We start from the raw sequence: 23,306 nt of genomic DNA, 5'->3' as shown, positions 1-23,306 counted from the left end.
AAGTGACCTTGGGAAAGTGACTTAACCTCTCTAAGCTTGGGCTTCCTCATCTTTATTATTACTTATTTTTGGCTGCGTTGGGTCTTCGTTGCTGTGTGCAGGCTTTCTCTAGTTGCGGTGAGCAGGGGCTACTCTTTGTTGTGCGGGTTTCTCATTGCGGTGGCTTCTCTTGTTGAGGAGTATGGGCTCTAGGCGTGCGGGGTTCAGTAGTTGTGGCTCACGGACTCAGTAGTCGTGGCACGTGGACTGTAGAGTGCAGCCTCAGTAGTTGTGGCACATGGGCGTAGTTGCTCCGCGGCATGTGGGATCTTCCCAGACCAAGGCTTGAACCCGTGTCCGTTGCACTGGCAGGCGGATTCTTAACCACTGGGCCACCAGGGAAGCCATTCATTCATTCATTCATTCATTCATTTGGCTGCGCCAGGTCTTAGTTGCAGCACTCGGGATCTTCATTGAGGCATGCGGGATCTATTTCCCTGACCAGGGATGGAACCCGGGTCCCCTGCATTGGGAGCATAGAGTCTTAGCCACTGGACCACCAGGGAAGTCCTTCCTCATCTTTAAAAAGGAGATAATAGTCTCTCCCAAATAGGATTGTGTGAGAATTAAGTGAGGTAGCATATCTAATGAGCTTAGGCTAATGCCTGGCATATAGTAAGCACTCAATAAATGTTCACTCATTTTGTTAGCCATCAGAGCAGTGGTGAACCAATTCACTGCAAGAATCCATGTATGGTGTGTAAGAAATCTTGTATTAAAAATTTCATATCAATCTATAATTGTATAGTATTTGTAACAATATTTTTGTGAGAGTTTTGGCAAGATTTGAAATTAAAGTTCTTCAGAGTTGAATAAAAAACTGTCTGACATGTGACCAAATCCAGGTAAAAAGTACAGAGTTGAAGATGAATTGAATGAGCATGAAATAAACAATGAATGAGAGGAAATAAGCAAATATGAAAGTTTAAATTATTTTATTATAAACATTTATACAAAATAAACAACAAACACAACTGTTAAAAATAAAATTTAAACAGAATTAGGCCAGTTCATAAAACATGTCAAATGAAAAAGTAATAACAAAAACCTTATCAGCTTGTTTGAAATTATTCATCTTTAGATATATGATTCTTTGTTTCCTAGACTTAAAATAGAGATCTCCATTACACATAGTTAGGCTGTGAAATATTAAATATTATTTTTAAAAGACAAACAGATTCTTAAAGGTTAGCAAATACTTGCAAAGTGATCACCAAAATCTTTGTGTATTTGTTAACAAAATTGAAAATGCAGAATATAAAATCTACTTGAAATAATCCAACCAAACACCAAATTGCTTAAATGAGACTCAGTTTCTGAGATGACATCAAGAGAAAATTAAAATCTTATTTATATACAAGGTTGTATACACAAATAGGTCTTTGTCAATTTACTTTAAAAAAAAATTAAATTGGCCACCATTCCTAAAAACGCTTCCTACACTCTGCTGGAATTTAAAAGCACTTTTAATAACTTCAAGGTTACATAGAAAAATAAGTTTTTTATTGTTGCAAATAATTTTTCTTTTGAACTTATAGAATTTTTCAGTATTAAGTCCAAAACTTCTAGAGAACAGTTCTCCAGTATTAATGCTTTCCCCCTCCTCATTAAAAAAGGGATGAATTCTATGTGGGGCAACACTTCACTGTACAGAATCCATTCTCCCCAAGAAATTCCCTCTCAGAACCCAGACCCTGGCTTTCACAAATAAGCTCTTCACACAACTGTTCTTAAAGAAAAAGTTCCCACCAGACTACTGCACTCACTCTCCTTACTCACTTAAAATCGGATTTTAGAGATATTCAGTGACAAACTATCATTTGGATAACTCTGACCAAACATGTACTAATGTCAGACAAAAGAATAAGTATCTGCTAATATCTGGAGCTAAATCTCAATCTAGAAAACAAGGATTTTATTTATGTGACTACCGTCGAAGTGTTGACTCAAGTAACATGTTCTATCTTGATTAATGCCATTACTCCATAAATAGTCACTTTTTCCAAAACTGTGTTCAAATTTCACATCATACATTTCACAGTAAGAACCTAGACTTGGTAGGTTCTGACACTTATAATCAGTCAGTACAGAATGGCTTTGACAAACTATCACCTCATTTAAAAAAAAAAAATCACAAATTTGTGCTTTCTTCCTCCATTTCTGGACAAAAACCAGTCAGAAAAAATTTTAGGGTACATTGCATAGAATGACTCCCTCAAATAAATCAGCCCCCAGGAAGCATAGGATGAGGATGATGTTTTAGTATATTTCCTGTAAGAAAGTTCACTAAAATTTATCTTACACATATCTCTATTTTTTTCAGAGCCTTCCTAACAAAGATTCTGCCATATAATTTCTATTAATAGCTCTAAGTGATGGGGAAACAATTTTTACTGTCATGCGGACATTTTCAGTTTCTTTTTCTTGGCCTTCAGTACAGGAGGGAGAGAAATCTTAAAGGCTGTCCTGAAATAACACAGAGAAGGAAATACTTTTTAATGCTCTAAATCTCTATAAAGGGCAAGCCAGCCACACAGCCTCAAAGATACTTACTCGCATGTAGTGCAGATAGGACTGAAGTTGCAGAATACTGCAAATTGAAAAAACGAAAAATGAACAGGACGGTCTAACAGTCACATAGTTGGAGATGTTTTCTGCACACTCCTCCACAACATAGAAAAACTCAGCGCTACGTGAACTTACTTGACAAGCACACAGAACACACGTAGCCGATTTCAATGAGATTTCGATGGCAGAAGCAAGCAGCCCGGTAGTCAACGTGAACTGGGGGTGGAAGGGTTAACTGAGACCTCTGATCTTGATCAGGAAGAAAAACCCACTGTTTAAAAAAAAAGCAAGGAAATTTTATTTAAAACATTGGGGAAAACAATCCGAAGCCAGGACACAGATAGCAGATATTAGCCAGTAAACACTGAGAATACTAAATTAGATTTTCCTTGAAAGTCTATTAGAAATAGACTATTAGAAATGTGTTTCTAGCCATTCCACAATTATTGAGCACCACCACACAGGCATACAGCATTCCGCATACAGCTTACAGGGTCCAAAGACTCCCTTAAGTTCGAATTCCCTAGGTCACCCCTCTGTTCCTTTCTTCCAGTTACTAAGCGTCAGCCATCTTACTCCCGTTCATTCCCCAGGAAACAGGGGTCTCACGGATTCAAGGCATTAGGTTCACTGTTGACATTTCCTTACCAGTAAATACTGCAGAAGGGAGGGCATCTGAGGCACCTTCAAGTACAGTCCCCCTGTGATGTCACAAGCCTGCAAGACAAAGGGCTCTCAGCCAAACCAGCACTCGCTTAGCTTTTCCAGCGGGAGGTCATTCTCACCAGCAACTCTTCAGGTCTCCAAAAGGAGAGGAAGATACGACACAGCGAATTAAAAGGGAATCTCTTCCCAGAGTGCAGGAGGACCAGAAACTTGCAGCTACCTCTTCAGATGTTCAAATATCTTGCGTTCCCCTTGGCCCACACCCTTTCACCCTTTGAAGACTGTAGTATAGAGTACAAGCCCTTTTTCCTGTTAGTTTGCTACTGATAAATTTCTATTCTTGCCATGTTTATTCATTCTCATTGTATCTTTTAGTAACAGTTTGAGACGTAATTCACACGTTATTAAACTCACCCTTTTTTTTTTTTTTTTTTTTTTTTTTTTTTGCGGTACGCGGGCCTCTAACTGTTGTGGCCTCTCCCATTGTGGGGCACAAGCTCCGGACGCGCAGGCTCAGCGGCCATGGCTCACGGGCCCAGCCTCTCCACGGCATGTGGGATCTTCCCAGACCGGGGCACGAACCCGTGTCCCCTGCATCGGCAGGCGGACTCTCAACCACTGCGCCACCAGGGAAGCCCTAAACTCACCCTTTTAAAGTGTACAATTTACTAGTTTTTAGAATATTCACAGAGTTGTGCAACTGTCACCGCTATCTAGTTGCAGAACATTTTCATCACCCTAAAAAGAGATCCCATCCCCATTAACAGTGATTCTCCATCCCTCCTTTCCCCTGGCAACCACTCATCTGCTTTCTGTCTCTATGGACTTGCCTATTCTGAACACTTCATACAAATGGAATCAGACAATATGTTTCCTTTTACTTCTTGCACTTAGGATAATGTTTGCAAGGTACATTCATATTGTAGCATGTATCAGTACTTCATTCCCTTTTATGACCAAATAATATTCCATTGCATGGATAGACCACAATTTATTTATCCGTTCATCCACTGATGGGCATTTGAGTTGTTTCCACTTCTGGGTTATTATGAATAGCACAGCTATGAATATTCACATACAGTATCTTTTATGGACACGTTTTCATTTTTCTTAAATATATATCTAAGAATGGAATTGTGGACTCAACTGGTAATTCTATGTTTAACTTTCTGAGGAAGTTTCAGACTGTATTCCAAAGTGGCTGCACCTTTTCACATTCCCAACAAACACCATGCACTTACCATCAAGCTTAAGAAATAGGATAATTCTAGAACCTTTGTAGCTGGTGTACTTTCTGGTTGTATCTCCCTTTCCCCATGCATCCCCAGCAGTAACCTAAACTCAAAGTTTTCTACAATTTTGTGCTTTTAACTAATCTTTTAGGAAATAATATTTCTTGCAGTCAAAAAACGTTTATCAAAAGTTTAGTAATTTCTTCAGTCTTATTTCTGTTTTTTTTCTTTTTCCTTTTTAGTTAAAGTAAAATTCAGTTTCATATTTTGATTAAAAATAACATCTGGTGGCGCAGTGGTTAAGAATCTGCCTGCCATTGCTGGCGACATGGGTTCAAGCCCTGGTCCGGGAAGATCCCACATGCCGCATAGCAACTAAGCCCGTGCACCACAACTACTGAGCCTGCGCCCGAGCCCACGAGCCACAACTACTGAGCCCGTGTGCCGCAACTACTGAAGCCCACGCACCTAGAGCCCGTGCCCTGCAACAAGAGAAGTCACTGCAATGAGAAGCCCATGCACTGAAACAAAGAGTAGCCCCCACTCGCTGCAACTAGAGAAAGCCCGTGCACAGCAAGGAAAACCAAATGCAGCCAAAAATAAATTTATTTTTAAAAAAAGAGATAAAATTAATTTTAAGAGCATTTTTATTTAACTCAATATATCCAAAATGTTATCATTTTAACATGTAATCATTATAAGTATCATTAATGAGATATTTTACATTGTTTTTTTCAATACTAAGTCTTTGAAATTCAGTGTGTATACTTATGCACACCTCAATTCAGATCAGATTCATTTCAAGAGCTCAGCAGCCATATGGCTACCATAAAGAATAGCGCAGATCTGGAATATGATCCTATTTTTATAAAAGTCTTTGCTTAGTGACCTATTCTTCCATCTGTATGTATAGAAAGATCTGTCATGCTGTTCCCCTAATACTAACAACAGTAACTTTCAGATGATAGGATTTGAAGGGAATTTTTATTTATTTATTTATTTTTTTGCGGTATGCGGGCCTCTCACTGTTGTGGCCTCTCCCGTTGCGGAGCACAGGCTCCGGACGCGCAGGCTCAGCGGCCACGGCTCACGGGCCCAGCCGCTCCGCGGCATGTGGGATCTTCCCAGACCGGGACACGAACCCATGTCCCCTGCATCGGCAGGCGGACTCTCAACCACTGCGCCACCAGTGAAGCCCTTTTTTTAACTTTTAAAAAATACTTTTCTGTGTTGCTTGAATTTGTTTTAATGTGTAAATTACTTTTACAAATTCAATCAAATCATTGTGTAAAATGTAAGTAAAAATATCAAAGAAACCAGAGAGATGTTGGTGCTCTAATCTAAAGCATCATACAGGCTAATCCCTAAAAATGTGTGGGGACTTCCCTGGTGGTCCAGTGGGTAAGGCTCCGAGCTCCCAGTGCAGGGGCCCAGGTTCAATCCTTGGTCAGGGAACTAGATCCCGCATGCCGCAACTAAGACTCAGCACAGCCTAAATAAGTAAATAAATAAAATATTAAAAAATAAAAATGTGTGAAGACTGGTAGATGAAAAGCATTTAACAAAAAGTAAGAGAACACACCACACTTTCATAACCACCAACACCAAACGTTCATTTAAAATATACCTTTTGGGCATCCCTGGTGGTGCAGTGGTTAAGAATCCGCCTGCCAATGCAGGGGACACAGGTTCGAGCCCTGGGCCGGGAAGATCCCACATGCCATGGAGCAACTAAGCCCATGCACCACAACTACTGAGCCTGTGCTCTACAGCCCGCGAGCCACAACTACTGAAGCCCGTGCACCTAGAGCCCACGCTCCACAATGAGAAGCCACCGCAATGAGAAGCCTGCACACTGCAACGAAGAATAGCCCCCACTCGCTGCAACTAGAGAAAGTCCGTGCACAGCAACGAAGACCCAACACAGCCAAAATAAATTAAATAAATAAATAAATAAATTTATTTTTAAAAATAAATAAAAATAAAATAAAATAAAATATACCTGTTGGAGGAGTCCTGAATCAGAGTCTAACACACAGGCATCAATCAAAATATTCTGAAATGAACATTTCAAAAAATATTATAGGAATAATAATGACTACCTTAAGTGAGAACCTACTATATGCCAGACGCTATTCTTAAAATGGCTCATTTAACATGCATAATAACTCTGCAAGGTAGATATCTGATTTTCATTTTACAGCTGAAGCACCCAGGCCTTGGCCGGGCGGTGGTCACAGAGCCAAAGGGAAGCAGTGCTGTCACCCCCAGTCTGCCTGTCCCCAAAGTCCATGGTCTTTTCACTATGTCATGCTACCACTCCAAGATGGAGAATATTTTACATGGCTATAGTAGCACTTTAGGTTAAAACTGAAGTTTTAAGGAAGTTTTTTTTTTAACATATCAAAGAAGAAAACGTATTAGTGATAACTCATCTGAACACTTCGGTTATTTGCAAAGTAAAAATATCAAATCTTTTTAAGACCTCCTTGAAGCAAAGAGACAGAGAAATTGAAGCAAGGTATGCAGCAAACTATAAAACCTAGAATTCTTAGCCTGGGGTCCAAGGATGGGCTAAATGGTTGCAGGAATACCACAAAACTATCTGCAAAACTGTTTGAGTGCATATTTTTCTGGGGACCCATCAGATTCTCAAGGGTCCAGGACCCAAAATAGAGAAATGACTAGTATTGTACAAAATATGGATTCTAGATTCCCAATCCCTTAATAAGTATCTAGTCAGAATACCTCTCTAAGTAGGTCATTCAAACAATAAAATTAACTCCTTCATTATGAAACCAGTATTCTTTAAAAAGAAGGCTCTCAATTCACCTGCTTCTGTGCTGCAAAGATGACATTCATGAAGTTCATATACTGCAACGTGCTGTCTTCTGCAGCCTTAATAACCTAAAAATCACATCCATGTTAATACCTTTCAGCCACATCCTAGTATTCTCACTCAAATGTCATCACAATATACTACAAATTACAACCAATATCATCTTTCTAATTTGTCTTTGAAGTTATTATTAAATAATACCTAAAACTGTAAAGATGACTGCAAAAATCTCCCCCAAATCCTATCCCTCAAGAAATAACCCTTGTTAATAGTTTGTAAAGAGCACTTATGCGGCCGTGTATATATACTCACACATACACCCCCCAGGATGATACTCTATCTAGTGTTCTGCAGCCTGCTTTTTCAGTCCACAATATCTGGGGGTAAAATCTTACATCAATAAATTTGGATGTAACCATCCTTCATGCTGAGTTCATAGATTTCCACCGTTTAACCAATTATCTATAGAAGACATTGAAGCAGTTTCCAAACCTCGGTTTTAGACAATGCTCTAACGAACGCTCTCATCTACCCTTTGCACAACTCTCTGATTAGCTCCTAAAATAATCAGTGAGATTACAGAAGTGTCTGCACATTTAATTTTGATACATACTACCGAACTGCCCTCCAGAAAAGCTGTACCAGTTTATCCTCCCATGGGCGATGCAAGGGAGTAACCACTAGTAGGGCTGACCGTATTTCCAAATGCTAACTGGTCATTTTCATTTCCTCTTCTGCAGATTGCTCGTTTCCCACTTGTTTCTTTAGAGTCAACCCTGACTTTTAAAAATTAATTTACAAGAGCTCTTTTTTATTTTAGAAATATTACATTAATCCTGTCAGGTAGCTATACTGAAAGTACTTTTTCCTAATAGTTTTTTTTTTCCCATCCTTGTTTTGGGGGGGTTATTTTTTTGAGGTCTTACGCTTCCTTTTAAAGTTTCATATCATGCTTAGCAAGATACTCATCAACACAAGACTATAAACAGATATTTTCTTCTAGAGCTTTTATGACTTGAATTTTTACATTGAAATGTTTGATCTTTACTAGAATGTGTTTAGGTATAAGCAGTGAGATCTAGCTTTGCTTTCCCGCAAATGGCCAATCAACTGGCCCAGTACCTTTTATTGAATAATCCATTTCCTTCCCACTAACTTGAAGTGTTTCGTTTATCATATGTCAAACCCCACTGTACCTGGTTTCTGGACTCTAGTCTTTTCCATTATCTGTTTGCCTACTACTATACCAGAACCACAGTTACTGTAGCTTTATAATGTGTTTTAATGCCTAAAGGAGTGTGCACAAAGAAGAACAAAGAGAACTGCTCACTACCCAGTTCTACAAGGGTTAACGGGGAACTCACTGCAGCTGCCCACCGACAGCGCACCCTGAGAGGAGTTCAGGATGAAAAACAGGATGAGGGACTCTGTGCTTTGGATAAATAGGCCTTTAGATAGTTAGATGCATATCTCAGGAAGAATTTCAATGACCCCAGATTCTTGCCTCTTCGCAGACAAGAACTGAAAAAAGAAATAGAAAAGCACTAAAATCACTAACTTGAGATATCTGTTCTTCGTGATTAGCCGTAATCTTTTACCAAGATATATGCTTGACTGCATGAATTTCCTAGCCAAAAAATCACATATAAACTGGCTTCTCCCCTACCTCTTTGGGGCAGTTTCCTCACAGCTGCCTGGCTGTCTCCTGGGCTATAATCCTCAGTAAGACTCTGGATAAAACTTAACAACTCACAACTCTTATGTTGTGTGTCTTTCTTTAAGTCAATTGGAGCAAGTTCCTGCCTACCATTTTCTTTCAGAAAGCTCCTGGCTATTCTCATTGATTTATTCTTTCAGATAAACTGTTGACTTTCTTAAATCCCCCCACTCTGCCAGGAAAAAAAAATCTGATTAATATTCTGAGATTGCATTGAACTTACAGTTTAATATTGGAAAAATTGACATTGAAGAATAAAGTATGGATCTCCAAAAACTAGTGGTTACCAGTGGGGAGAGGGAAGAGGGGAGGGACAATATAGGGGTAAAGGAGTAAGAGGTACAAATTATTATGCATAAAATAAGCTACAAGGATACACTGTACAACTGTACAAAAATAGGGGGAATATAGCCAATATTTTATAATAACTATAAATGGAGTATAACCTTTAGAAATTGTGGATCACTGTATCATACACCTGTAACATAAATAATATTGTATGTCAACTATACTTCAATTTAAAAAAAATACAAATTTTATTGGAACCATACAGAGAAGATTAGCATGGCCCCTGCGCAAGGATGACACGCAAATTCGTGAAGCGTTCCATATTTTTAAGTGAGACAGTGGCATGGACATATATATACCACCAAATGTAAAACAGATAGCTAGTGGGAAGCAGCTGCATAGCACAGGGAGACAAGCTTGGTACTTTGTGTCCACCTAGAGGAGTGGGATAGGGAGGGTGGGAGGGAGGGAGATGCAAGAGGGAGGAGATATGGGGACATATGTATATGTATAGCTGATTCACTTTGTTACAAAGCAGAAACTAACACACCATTGTAAAGCAATTATACTGCAACAGAGATGTTAAAAACAATAATAATAAATAAATAATAAAGTACGAATTTTAAAAAGAAAAAATATGGCTCTCCATTTATTCAATTATTTCATGTCTCTCAGAATTTTCATTTTTCATCATAATCAATTTTACGTATTCCTTGTTAATTAATTCTGGGTACTTAATAATTATTGTTTCTACTATAAATGGGTCTTATTTCCCATTATGTTTTCTAATTGGCTTTAGCTGGTATAAAAACATCGTTTTGATATCTTTTTAATCTTACCAATATCCTTGATTTCATTTCCTGATTATCTATAAAGAGATAAAAACAGTGTACAATTTAACTGAATCTTATTAAACATATTACATATAAGGTTTTCTCAGCAGTTTTTAAACAGTACCTGAAAGTTATAGTAGTAAAATAAAGATAGAAGAATGTAGGTGCCTACCTTTAACATCCTTGCTCATTCTATGAATGTCTTATTTTCTTAGCATTAAGGAATTTTAAAATATTATTTCATAAATACTAATAGTAAACAGAAAAATAACCTCAATTTTAGTTAAATAAATCCAGCATCCACCCAGCTGAAAAAAGGAAAAGCTCCAAGGCCCACAATAAACACATAAAACAAGACTGATTGGGAGCTTCCAATTACTAACTCTGTAATCAAGCGGGCTTTGTAACCCGACCAAAATATGATCTTTATCCCAGAAAATTAAAATTAGTAGATTTGATTGTTCTTTGATTATCCACCTGCTTGTTCTATGATTATCCACCATGTCCTGGATTTGAATACTGGGAACACAAGTAAATCAATACACCATCAAATGAGATAATGAATTTGAAAAGCATACCCAGATGATCAGACACCCCCAATCAAGGTCTGGACAGACTCAATATTGTACAAAACTAACAAACTAAATTACTTAAGGCTGAGAAAATATCAAACATAATCAAAATGCTTATAAAGGTGTGCAAAATAATGCATTCTCCCGCAGAGAAGCAGCTGCTCATTTAATAAGCCCCAGGGTCAGTAAATGGCTTTTTAAATTAAACCCTGCTTCCAACACGGAGACGAAAAAAAATTTTTTTTTAATTTGTCTAATAAGAAGCAAAGAAGCATCCTGAGGAACAATGAATTACGGGCAAGACGTGCTGGAGAAACTAGAGTCTTCTCATTCTTAGCTTGTCTAAAAACATGTCAAAGCCAAGATAAACTACTTTTTGATTATCTACCACTTTAGAACACTCATGCCTTCCATTAACACGGGCACCCAAGGTTCTGAGAACTATCACAAGTTCAGATCTCTTTATTACAGGAAAACACCTTCTGAATGATTAAAACACCAAGGATACAGCAAAGAGCTTTGGCAAGGGATCCTGCCAGCAGAGTTTCTGTATGTTGACCCTCTATGTCACCTGTAGATAACAAAAAACATTAAAAAGGGAATTTTTAGGTACTTTCTTGACCTAAAATCATTTTCAAACCAAAGCATTCTTCTTCATGAATGAAATCAGATGACATTTTCAAACTGGGTTTAAAAACATAGATAAGCAATTTTTAAACATTTTCTCAATTTAAAATACCCCGGTGGTTGGGGGCTGAAGGGGCAGGAATGGGGGGTTGTTGCCTAATGGGTATAAAGTTTCAGTTTTCGATGATGAAACACTTCTGGAAATGGACAGTGGTGATTTTGCACAACAGCGTGAATGTACTTAACGCCACTGACCTGTACACTTAAAAATGGTTAAAATGGTTATGTTATAAAAAACAGATAATAAAAAGTATCCTGGTGTTACTGGGGAAGGTTGTGGTTGCTCAATGACCTAAGCAGTAGCAGAGGCCCTGTGCAACTGCAGGCAGCCTGGACAGTGGCCCCTGGCCAGGCCCCGAGCCCTTCCCACTGCCTCCCACCTGCCTGGGAAAGCCGTGATAAGAGGACTGGAGAAAGTGCCCTGGCTGTGGGAGGCAGGGACGAGGTTTACAACTTATTCAGAGACTTGAGTGAAAAACAGTCACTCTCATAAAAATAAAAATTCTATACCTTCAGCACAAGAAGGTGGGGAGACCAGATTGACACGCTGTGCGAACAGGGCCTGCAACTGGTCCAGGAGCACTGATACCCCATGGGGAGGTCAGACCAGGAAAGGTCTGGAACACTATACTGAGAAGTTGGGACTTTGCCCTAGGGGCCAGTGGTTGTTCAAAACATGATTCGAGAACCAGCTGTAGGAATATCACCAGGGAACTCAATAGAAACACAAATTCTTGGGCCCTCCCTAAACCCACTGAATCAGAAACTATGGAGTGGGGTTCAGTATTTCATTTTAACAAGCCCTCCAGGTGATTTTTAACAGTTTTATTGGGGTATAACTTACAGATCACAAAATTATCTTTTTAAGCACACAAGTCAATGATTTTTAGTAAATTTATAGGGATGTAAATCCTCGCCACAATCCAACTGTAGAACATTTCCATCACCCCGAAAGATCACTTGGGCCCATTCCCATCACTTCTCTGCTCCTCCCCAGCCCCAGGAGAAATCATTAATCCACTTTCTGTCTCTAGAACTGCCTTTTCCCTACAGGTGATTTGGACACAGGAGACAGATTGAAACCACTGCCTGCGGGCAACAGGGAATCAGCAAAAGGTCTTTAAGGGCGGGAACAGCAGCTCTGATATTTAGGATGATACCTCTAGATGCTGAGTGGAAAGACTGGAACGGAGAGAGACAGGAGTCGGTTAAGAAGTTAGTAACAACGATCTAGAGCAAAGGCTCTCCACCTGGGCAACCGTGCCCCATGGGAGACATCTGGTTCTCACAACCGGGGGATATTACGGCATCCAGTTGGTTGAGGCCTTTCCTTCAAAGCACAGGAAAGCCCCACAATAAAGAATCACCCAGCCCAAAACGTCAGCACTGCCAAGGCTCAGCTAGATGGCAGGTAATAAGGGGTCAGACTTCGGAGATACTGCTGAGGATAGATTAATAGGATCTCATAGCTGATTAGATGCTGGATGAGGAGGAAGGAGTCAAAACAGAAAATTTTGCAAAAGTAGGTGGCTGGGGGGTGACAGAAATAGGAAATGGAAATGGTGGTCTGAGAGAAAAGACAATGAAACTGGTCTGGGCCGTGTTAATGAGACTGTGGGACATTTAAGTGGAGATATTTGCAAGTTGAAAGAAAGGCTAGATTAGAGACAAAAACTGGGAAGTGTTCATAAATAAATGATAATTAATGACAAGAGTGGATGAGAACACGCAGAGGGAGAAAATAAGAAAATAACCCAGCAGAATAAAAAAATGTATATATTTTTAAGAAGAAAAAGTCAGAAATGGAAGAAAGAATGGTCCAAAAAAGAGGAAAAATAGGTCAACAGGCTATCCTCAGAAACCAGAGTATTTTAAGAAGCGGAGGATGGTGAACAGGGTCAATGCTGCAGAGGTCAGGCAGCTAATGCACAGGCTTTGATGGAAAAGATTTTTTAAAAGAAAAGAGAGAATGAAGTAAATAGTATCGAGATGCTCAAAGTTTTGGACTCAAAGCCTCAAGGACCTCCACACTCAACTCCACATGCAAACAGCAATAATGGAAGAAAAAAAAAAGCTGAAAGCAGTTACTCTTGGTCATTAGATCTTTGATCTCTTCAACAATAACTTCATTTGCTGCTGTTAGCAACTCATATTTTCCATCTTTGCTTCCTGAGGGAGTAAATTCAGAAGAAGCATTGCCAGGGTCTCCAAAGAAGTCTCCAAGTCTGCCATTCTTTCCAGGATATAAGAATCGACTGAAACAGAAAAACAAAACACCGAAAAGAACCTAGTTACACCAGGACTTGAAGCCCTCACTAAACATCAAAGTGAAATCCAGCACACGTAACAAAAACCACACCAATTCCAGACTCTCAAGATTCCATAATAAATTTCAGTTTTAAAGAATGTAGAAAATAGGCAAGTGGGCAAACATGAGTCTACCACCACAGAATATCTTGATGATTCCACTGTTTTCTTAAAAAACGAGAAGAATAAAGAAGGTACTGGGTTACTGTCTCTTGAAATGCTTCATACCAAATTCTTACCTACTACCAGTTTATTATTTGAGGTATATTTATCTACCCCAGTAATATCTGGTCCAAGGGTCCCTAAGCACTGAACAGGAAGAATAATCATAATGGTCATACCTTTCTTGAATGTGACTTGCTATCACAGCAAGTTTGTTGGAACGATTCATGAATAAATGAGAATTTCCTAGCACCATCACTGCATCTATGCATTTTGATAAAGTAAACTGTTGAAAAACAGAAGACAAAAGAAAGGTAAATTAGCTATCCAAATAGCTACGTCAGGTCTTGAAATGATTAAGATTTCATTTAAATTTTAGACAATTATTCACTTCTAAAAATTTGCTCTGGAGCTCCCCCCCTCCAAAGTCATAAGCAAAAACATTTGAAACCTACAGTTTTCCAATACTGAACAGCACAGACTTGCTCATTTCTGACTTGCTTAGAAAAACAACACATGGCAGGTCAGATCCCACGGAGCAGAGCAAAATGAAGGAAGAATTGCTGTTGGGAGATGGGATGGAACTGGGGAAGTAAGGAGATAGCATCCTTTTTTATAAACATGATGACTGATTTGTGCTAGAGATGACCTAAATATAATTTAGTCAGTAGCATCAATCTTTACTAATACTGGTTATAGAGAATTGCCCTTACTTTTTCTCCTCCCTTACATAACTGTCTACCAGCTACATTTTCATCCTCCACGATAATGAAAACAGTCCAATTTGAAATATAAACCCAAGAAAGACAAAAATTCCAACTGAGACAAGAAATCATATGCAAAGACATTCATTTTCACTGTTATTTTTCCAGCTGTTATACTGTTAATTGATACAACCTATTTATTCATAAATAAATATATTCATAGCAAAAATATGGATAAACCTGAAGAAAAGAAACTATAGTTTTCTAATTTTACTTATGAAACCAATTCTACATCACTACAATATTCCACAAATGTTTTCTGCATAACATTCAGGGAATAGCAAACATATCACAACTTCTATGATAAAATTACTAGAAAACTATTGCTACACATGGAATAGACAATTAATATATACTGATTAAATTGGTAATTGTAAAACTTTTGAATTCATTCATTAAGTATCCTGAGCACCTATTATATGCCAGGCGAAGACCCCTTCTTTCATGGAGTTTACATTCCGACAAGTACTAATATTACTAAAAAAACACAGGTGGATATTTTTATAATCATGTAATAAAGCATGTTTCTCTTAAAGAAATACTTCAAGCAGAAAATAAAACTGATAAATTTCACTCATTCTATTTTTGAAAATGTAAAACAAACCTATTAAAATTTCTGTATGGCAAAAAAAAGACTGAACAAAAAAAGTGAGGGCTTCCCTGGTGGCGCAGTGCTTGAGAGTCCGCCTGTCGATGCAGGGGACGCAGGTTCGTGCCCCGGTCCGGGAAGATCCTACATGCCGCGGAGCGGCTGGGCCCGTGAGCCATGGCCGCTGAGCCTGCACGTCCGGAGCCTGTGCTCCGCAAGGGGAGAGGCCACAACAGCAACAGGCCGGCATACCGCAAAAAAAAAAAAAAAGTGAGAGGCAAATTACAAACTGGAAAAAAATAATTGCAACGTATGACAGATGAGTTAACCTTTAATATAAAGAGTGTTCACAAACCATTAAAAATAAATAAATAAAAGGAATATGCAAAGAGAAAAATGGGCAATGCCCCAGAGGAGAAATACAAAGGACCATTAAATATACGAAAAGCAAATTGAGATCATTTTGGTACATCATACTGGCAAAAGATAAAATAAGAAAACAGAGCATCTTGTGTTGGTACCAAAAAAAACAAACCCAGAATCCTCATACACCACTGATGAGAGTTCAAAATAAGACAGTCTTCCTGGAGAATATGGTAATATGCAGTGATATACTGGTCTAGCTGTACAATGGAATTCTACTCAGCAATAAAAAGGAATGAACTACTGATGCATGCAGCAACATGGACAAATTTCAAAATAATTATGCTGAGTGAAAACACCAGACCAAAAAAGAAAAAAAAAAACCCAAAACAAAAAATTGTTTGATTCCATATATATAAATACCTAAAATATGCAAACTAATCTATAGTGAGAGAAAGCAGATCACTGGTTGCCTCGGGAGGGGACAGGCAGAGAGGTGGGTGGGATGAATTCAAAGGAACAGGAAGAAACTTTGGGGGTGATGGATCTATATGTTCATTATTTTGATTGTGGTGATAATTTCATGAATGTATACATTAGTGAAAACATAACAAATTAAACACTTAAAACATAACAAAGTAAACACTTTAAACATGTACAGCTCATTGTATGTCAACTCTAGCTTGATAAAGTTATTTTTAAAAAAGACACCATTCAGAAAATGTCCAACTTAAAAATTTTTAAATTGGGCAAAATATTTGAATACAAATTTCACCAAAGAAAATATATGGATGGCTAATAAGCATACGAACAAAAGACTCAACATCACTAGTCATTAGGGAAATGCAAATTAAAACCAAAATGAGATATTACCACCTACACTAGAATGACTATAATCAAAAAGATAGACAAGCGTCAGCAAGGATGTGAAGACAAGACTGGAACTCTCATACATTTCTGATGGGAATGGAAAAGGGTGTACCAACTTTTTTTTTTTTGGCCACTTCTTTTTTTTTTATTTTATTTCATTTATTTATTTTATTTTTTGGCTGCATTGGGTCTTCGTTGCTGTGGGCTGGCTTTCTCTAGTTGCGGCGAGTGGGGGCTACTCTTCATTGCAGTGCACGGGCTTCTCATCGTGGTGGCTTCTCTTGTTGCGGAGCACCAGCTCTAGGTGCGTGGGCTTCAGTAGTTGTGGCTCACGGGCTCAGTAGTTGTGGCGCACAGTCTTTGTTGCTCTGCAGCATGTGGGATCTTCCTGAACCAAGGCTCGAACCTTTGTCCCCTGCATTGGCAGGCGGATTCTTAACCACTGCACCACCAGGGAAGTCCCAGGGTGTACCAACTTTTGAAAAGTTTGGCAACGTCTTAAAAAGTTCAGTCTAAACTTACCATATTACCCAGTAATTCAACTCATAGGTCTCTAACTATTCAAGAGAAATGCGAACATATGCTCATACAAAGACTTGTTTGTGAATTACCAGCATTATTCATAATAGTCAAAAAGGGGAAACAATCTAAATGTCTGTGAACAGATAAACAAGAGGTATATTCATTCAAAGTAGCTTTTTTTTTTTTTTTTTTTGTGGTACGCAGGCCTCTCACTGTTGTGGCCTCTCCCCTTGCGGGGCACAGGCTCCGGACACGCAGGCTCAGCGGCCATGGCTCACGGGCCCAGCCGCTCCGCGGCATGTAGGATCCTCCCGGACCGGGGCACGAACCCGTGTCCCCTGCATAGGCAGGCGGACTCTCAACCACTGCGCCACCAGGGAAGCAAGAGGTATATTCATACTATAAAATACTGTTCAGTAATTAAAAGGAACCACCAATATATGCTACAACATGGATGAACCTCAAAAATATTACGCTAAGTGAAAAAAGCCAAAATCAAAAGACTACCTATTACCAAAACTCACCCAACATGAAAAAGATCATTCAAATAGTTTAATTAATACTAAAGAAATTTAATTCATAGTTTAAAACTTCACCAAAAAGCAATCTCCAGGTCCAGACAATTTCGTTGGAGAACTATACCAAAAGTTTAAAGAACTGATACCAATTTTAAATAATCTCTTCCAGAAAACGGAAGAGAACACTTCCCAATTCATTTTATGAAGCCAGTATCACCCTTAAGCCAAAATCAGCCAAACAGTACAAAAAAGAAAAAAAAAAAACTATAGACCAGCATCTATCATAAAATAGATAAAAACTGAATCCAAGTGGGGTTTATTCTGGGAATGCAAAGCTGGATCGATATTTGAAAATCAATCAGTGTAATCCACCATATTGACAGGCTAAAGAGAAAAATCATTAATTGATGAAGAAAGATCATTTGACAAAACTTAACATCCATTCATGATAAAAATCTCCAAGCAAAACTAGGAAGAGAACTTCCTGAACTGGATGAAGAGCATCTACAAAAAAAAGCTACAGTTTACACCATACTTAACAGTGAAAGACTGAATGCTTTCCTTCTAAGATCAGGAGCAAGGTAAGGATGTCCACTCTCACCACTCTTACTGAATGTAGTACTGTAAGTCTTATGAGTACAATAAAGCAAGAGAAGAAAATAAAAGGTATGTGCATTGGAAAGGAAAAAAATAAAACTGTGCCTACTTGCAGATGACATGACTGTCTATTTAGAAAATCCCAAGGAATCTAAAAAACACTGCTAGGTGGGCTTCCCTGGTGGCGCAGTGGTTGAGAGTCTGCCTGCCGATGCAGGGGACACGGGTTCGTGTCCCGGTCTGGGAAGATCCCACATGCCACGGAGCGGCTGGGCCCATGAGCCATGGCCGCTGAGCCTGCGCGTCCGGAGCCTGTGCTCCGCAACGGGAGAGGCCACAAGAGTGAGAGGCCCGTGTACCGAAAAAAAAAAAAAAAAAAAAAAACACTGCTAGGACTAATAAGTAAGTGTAGGTTAAGCAAAGTCCCAGCATATAGGAGCAACACACAAAAATCAATCATATTTCTATATACTAATATTAAATAGGTGGCAACCAAAATTTGAAACATACTACTCATTTACAGTTGCTAAAAAACATGTATTTAGGTATAAATCTACAAAACTTGTCTGATGAAAACTATAAAATGCTAACGAGAGAATTCCCTGGCAGTCCTGTGGTTAGGACTCTGTGCTTTCACTGCTGAGGGCCCAGGTTCAATTCCTGGTTGGGGAACTAAAATCCTGCATGCTGCAAGGTGAGGCTAATAATAATAATAATAATAATAATAATAACAGCTAACATAAAAAAGTCACAACAGCAAATGCTGGTAAAGATACAAAGAACTGGACCTCTCATACTTTGCTGGTGGGAATGTAAAATGGTATAGCCACTCTGGAAAACAGTAAAGCAGTTTCTTATAAAATCAAACATGTGATTAACATACGACCCAGCAGTTGCACTTCTGGGCATTTATCCCAGAGAAATGAAAGCTTACATCCACACAAAAACCTGTATATAGATTTTCAGAGCAGCTTTTTATGTAATTGCCAAAAATTGGAAACCACCCAAATGTCCTTTGATAGGTGAACGATTATACAAACTATGGTACATCACACCATGGACTACTACTCAGCAATAAAAAGGACAAACTTCTGTACATGGAACGACTTGAATAGATCAAGGGCATTATGTTGAGTGAAAAAAAGCCAGCCTCAAAGGTTGCATACTGTCTGATTTATTTACATAACAAAATTCTAGAGATGAAGAACAGATTAGTAGATTAGTACCAGGGACTAGAAAGTTACAGCAACCATGAAGGATGCCTCCACCAGGGAGCTCCTGTGCGATGAAACAGCTCTGTATCTTTTTTTTTTTTTTTTTTCCAGCTCTGTATCTTGATTCTGGTTGGGGTTACACTAATCTTACATGTGATAAGACTGCAAGAACTAAACATACACACACAAGTGGATGCAAAACTGCTGTGATTTGAATAAAGGCTGTAGATGGTACTGATGCCAATTTCCTGGTTTCGCTATTGCCCTACAGTTATATAAGATGTTACTACTGGGAGACGCTGAAGCCAGGGCACACAGGACCTCTCTGTACCATTTTTCTAATTTCCTGTGAGTCTGTAACTATTTCAAAACAATATATTTCAAAATAGAAAGTGTTTTTTAAAAAAGACTACATATTATATGGAATCGATATATGAAATGTCCAGGAAAGTCAACGTAAAGACAGAAAGTAGATCAGTGGTTGCCTACAACTAGGGGGTAGAAGCAGTGACTGCAAACAGGCACACGGGAACTTTGGGGGGAAATAGCAATGTTCTAAAACGGAATTGTGGTGATGGTTAAACAACTTTACTGTGATTTTTACTTAAAAAAAACACTGAACTGTACATTATAATGGGTGAATTTTATGATATGTAAATTATACCTTAATAAAAAAGCAACATAAACATATACTCAGTCAAACCAGAATTATCCAAAAGCCTTCTCAAGCAATCTTACCTGAGATTCCTTTAATGCTTGCTTTCCCCACCAAATTGGGTTGGTATCAACTATGATAACCAGAAGATTCAATTCATCTTCTGAAAATATTAACAAAAAATAAAAAACATTAGCCTCATAAAAGTGAAACAAATCTAACATTCTCGATTTGTAAATTAGATCCAGAGCAAGCACCACTACATGCCTTCACATGTTTATCATCCTACAATCATGAAATTAACACAAGGCCAAGTTCTTTTAAAGATTTAAAGCTCTGGGGGCCCTTAGCAAGCTCTTGCTTGCCTCCTGTACATCTGTACCTTTCATGCACTAGAATGTAAGCTTTGTTTCTTTTGTCACTGCTTATCCTCTGCTCCGAGCACAATGCCTAGCATGTGGTGGATGATCAATAAATATCTCTTTTGTGAATCCAAAGACATATGCATTTTAAATGGCTGGTAAAGGACAGAAAGCACTGATTAACCAGTAGTTAGAATCACTAGTAGAATTTCAGGCATGGGATGGCAGGGGGGGTAGATTTAAAGGGAGACACAGAATCAATTTGGCTCCAAGTCCATCAAATCACCTAGCAGCAAGGTCAATTATACTTAGGAACCAATCTATAAAAGGTGAAAATGAGGGGAATTCTCTGGCGATCCAGTGGTTAGGACTCCGAGCTCTCACTACAGAGGGCCTGGGTTCGATCCCTAGTCGGGGAACTTAAATCCCATAAACCGTGAGGCCAAAAAAAAGAAAAAAAGAAAAAACAAGGTGAAAACCAGAGTGGAAAGCACTTGCTATGTCAAGATTTTACTGTGAAAAAAATTAGGCTACTCTCTACAAAGTGACAGACACAACTAAAGAGGCTAACTTAACATATTAGTTCATTCAACAAACATTTACACTAAGTACCAGTGTTAGGTGTTGGGGATAGGTGTTGAGGATACTGAGTCCAAGCCCTCAAGGAGCCTACGTTCTGAGGTGACAGACATATGAACCCATAAGCACACACTGTTACGAAAAAAACAGGATGCTCATTTAATAGCAAAAAGCAACAATGCCTTTCCTGCCCCCATACTTTCCATCCTCCAGTTCCCTGTTCCCTGTATCAGGATAATCCCACCCCGTCTTTGATGTCTGCTTACATACCCAAATCCTACTTACTCTCTAAGGCCCCAAACCAATGCTACGTCTTCACCCAGAAGTCCTCCCTAGGTCTTCCAACAGGTCCTGGCTCCCCCATCTCAGGAGACTGGAAATCTCAGCCCCTCTGCATCAGGTCCGGCACATGTAATCCTATCATCCCATCCCATGCTGACAACTCGGCAAGGGACTTATTGCTATCTTTTGCTATCTTTCACCACTTATAAGATGTACTCCCTCCTTTCTTTTCTTTTCTTTTCTTTTTTTTAAGTTTGACAGATGCTGAACTGAGGATGGCATCTTACCCTTATGACTGATCACATTTTATTCTCTCTTAGTGGTATATTAAATAAAATAAAAGCACGTTTCATAATCAATACTATCTTAGATTAGGGGAAACATGGTATTTCTCTTTTGCAAGAGAAAGTAACTTGCTCTAAGTCACATGGCCTGCTAGCAAGTAGCAAAGCTAACACCCAACTCTGAAGACAGATCTGCTTGACTCTAATGACTGTGGCTTTTCAAAGCCCCACTGCCTACTTCTGAACACCAACAGCATCACTTCTCTTCTCATGACAGCACTCACTACCTCATTTTACACTTAGCTGTGTTTCTGATCTCTCTTCCCAGCTCTGCCCTCTAAACCGTGGACTCCTCAAAGAATGAGGAATGAATAACGTAATGTTGCATAAATCACAGAAGAAAGTGCCTGGCACAGAAGAGGCACTTAATTGTGTCTCCCACAGGCCCTCACTCCTCTACCCAAAAGCCTTTGGCCTTATTCTCCATCAGGTCCCACCTCCCAACTCTCAGGGCCTTCCTTGCTACTATCAAGCCTGAGAAAAACAGAAAGTGCTGCCTGTCAGGAGAGGTGTGTATCCATATACACATGGAATGTCACTATGAATTTCCTTTTTTGGGTCTCTACCTCCACATTTGTAGACAGAGGCCATACAAGGTCTGCGTCCCTCACAGGGCTGTGATATTGATTAAAACAGATGAAGGATGCGTGCACAATTGTTATGGCCTCTGAAAGGACCTATTTCTACTCTTGCTCTCCGCAGTCCACTTCCCACACAGCAGCCAAAGTAATCTTTTAAAATCATAAATCAGGGACTTCCCTGGAGGACCAGTGGCTAGGACTCCACGCTTCCACTGCAGGGAGCACAGCTTCTATCCCTGGTCGGGGAACTAAGATCCCGCAAAATACTGCGTGGTCAAAAAAAAAAAAAAAAAAATCGTAAATCAGATAGTAAACCTACCTTGCTTAAAGCCCTAAAACGGCTTTGTATTACACTTAAAATAGAGATCAAGCCCCACAAGGGCCCTGCACCTGGCTAGCTCCCTGATCTCATCCTTCTAGCCCACCCTACTCCCACCACCCTGGCCTTTTTTCTCCCTTTAAGGTATCAGGCTCTATAACTGGTAGCTTAATGTATGAACGAAAGTCTCTCCACCTTCCTCTACCCCCGGGTGCCCCCTTTCCGTCTTCCCATTGCAATGTAGTGGCTCAACTTGCCACAGGGTCTTTATAAAGTCACTCAAGTCTTAGTTTCAATATCACTGGTCTTCCCTGGACCGCTATCGAAAGCAGCTCCTTCTTGATCATCCCCTAATCACAATCGACCCCATCATCACTTTATATTGTCGTCACAGCTCTTGTCACCCTTCAAAATTATTTTTATTTACTTGCCTACTGTCTGTCTCGCTCACTAGACGGTAACCTCCACGAGTCTGTAACGTTCTCTATGTATCTCCCAGGGCATGAAATAACGCCGGGCACACAAGAGGCGCTCCAAAAATATTTACTGAATGAGTACATTCGCTACTCCTCTAAAGACCAAACAAGCTCCACCCAGCCCCCAGAATATACTGATACTCCATTTGGCCGGCCCTGGCCGGGTAAAGTCTGCTCAGCCCCGGGGTCCGGGTCCCGCCATCGCAGCCCTCACCGTCTGAGACCATAGCTGCCCGTCTCCCTCAGCGAACAGCCGCTTGCAGTCAAGCGGGCCTCCGGGGTACGGCGCACCCCAACTTCCGGCGCCTCCGAGTGACGTAAGAGAGTGCTGGGCTCGGGCCGCGAGCCGGAGCCACAGCCC

At 39.6% G+C, this 23,306-nt stretch overlaps 1 protein-coding gene and 1 non-coding gene across 3 annotated transcripts; one reads left to right on the top strand and one right to left on the bottom strand.

The window, feature by feature from the left end:
• Positions 1-957: 957 nt before the first annotated feature.
• On the bottom strand, positions 958-23,256 carry GTF2H3 (general transcription factor IIH subunit 3). 2 transcript variants are annotated; one of them, XM_067701114.1, is made up of 13 exons: positions 23,160-23,256; positions 20,086-20,165; positions 14,090-14,196; positions 13,530-13,696; positions 11,263-11,325; positions 10,355-10,384; positions 10,189-10,217; positions 7,338-7,412; positions 6,508-6,561; positions 3,256-3,324; positions 2,743-2,878; positions 2,593-2,629; positions 958-2,505 (listed from the first exon to the last, which is right to left on the bottom strand). In XM_067701114.1, the coding sequence occupies exons 1-13, from the start codon at positions 23,170-23,172 to the stop codon at positions 2,436-2,438; spliced, it is 930 nt and encodes a 309-aa protein (XP_067557215.1). In that variant the 5' UTR covers positions 23,173-23,256; the 3' UTR covers positions 958-2,435. The 2 variants fall into 2 exon arrangements, with proteins under 2 accessions (XP_067557215.1, XP_067557216.1); XM_067701115.1 differs by lacking the exons at positions 13,530-13,696; positions 14,090-14,196; positions 23,160-23,256.
• On the top strand, positions 9,573-9,677 carry LOC137204246 (U6 spliceosomal RNA). Its single transcript, XR_010933484.1, has one exon. It is a non-coding gene; the product is annotated as a U6 spliceosomal RNA (small nuclear RNA).
• Positions 23,257-23,306: the final 50 nt, after the last annotated feature.

The sequence above is a fragment of the Pseudorca crassidens genome, chromosome 12 (genome assembly GCF_039906515.1).
Source record: "Pseudorca crassidens isolate mPseCra1 chromosome 12, mPseCra1.hap1, whole genome shotgun sequence".
Lineage (NCBI taxonomy): Eukaryota > Metazoa > Chordata > Mammalia > Artiodactyla > Delphinidae > Pseudorca > Pseudorca crassidens.
This window is presented reverse-complemented; position numbering and strand designations above follow the sequence as displayed.

What these genes read in the sequence shown, in the direction of transcription:
- GTF2H3 (XM_067701114.1), bottom strand. An exon ending in AATGAGCAAGGATGTTAAAG is followed by an intron (nt 10,218 to 10,354) that starts GTAGGCACCTAC and finishes ATCTCTTTATAG; the next exon opens with ATAATCAGGAAATGAAATCA. An exon ending in CCCTTCTGCAGTATTTACTG is followed by an intron (nt 2,879 to 3,255) that starts GTAAGGAAATGT and finishes TTTTTTAAACAG; the next exon opens with TGGGTTTTTCTTCCTGATCA.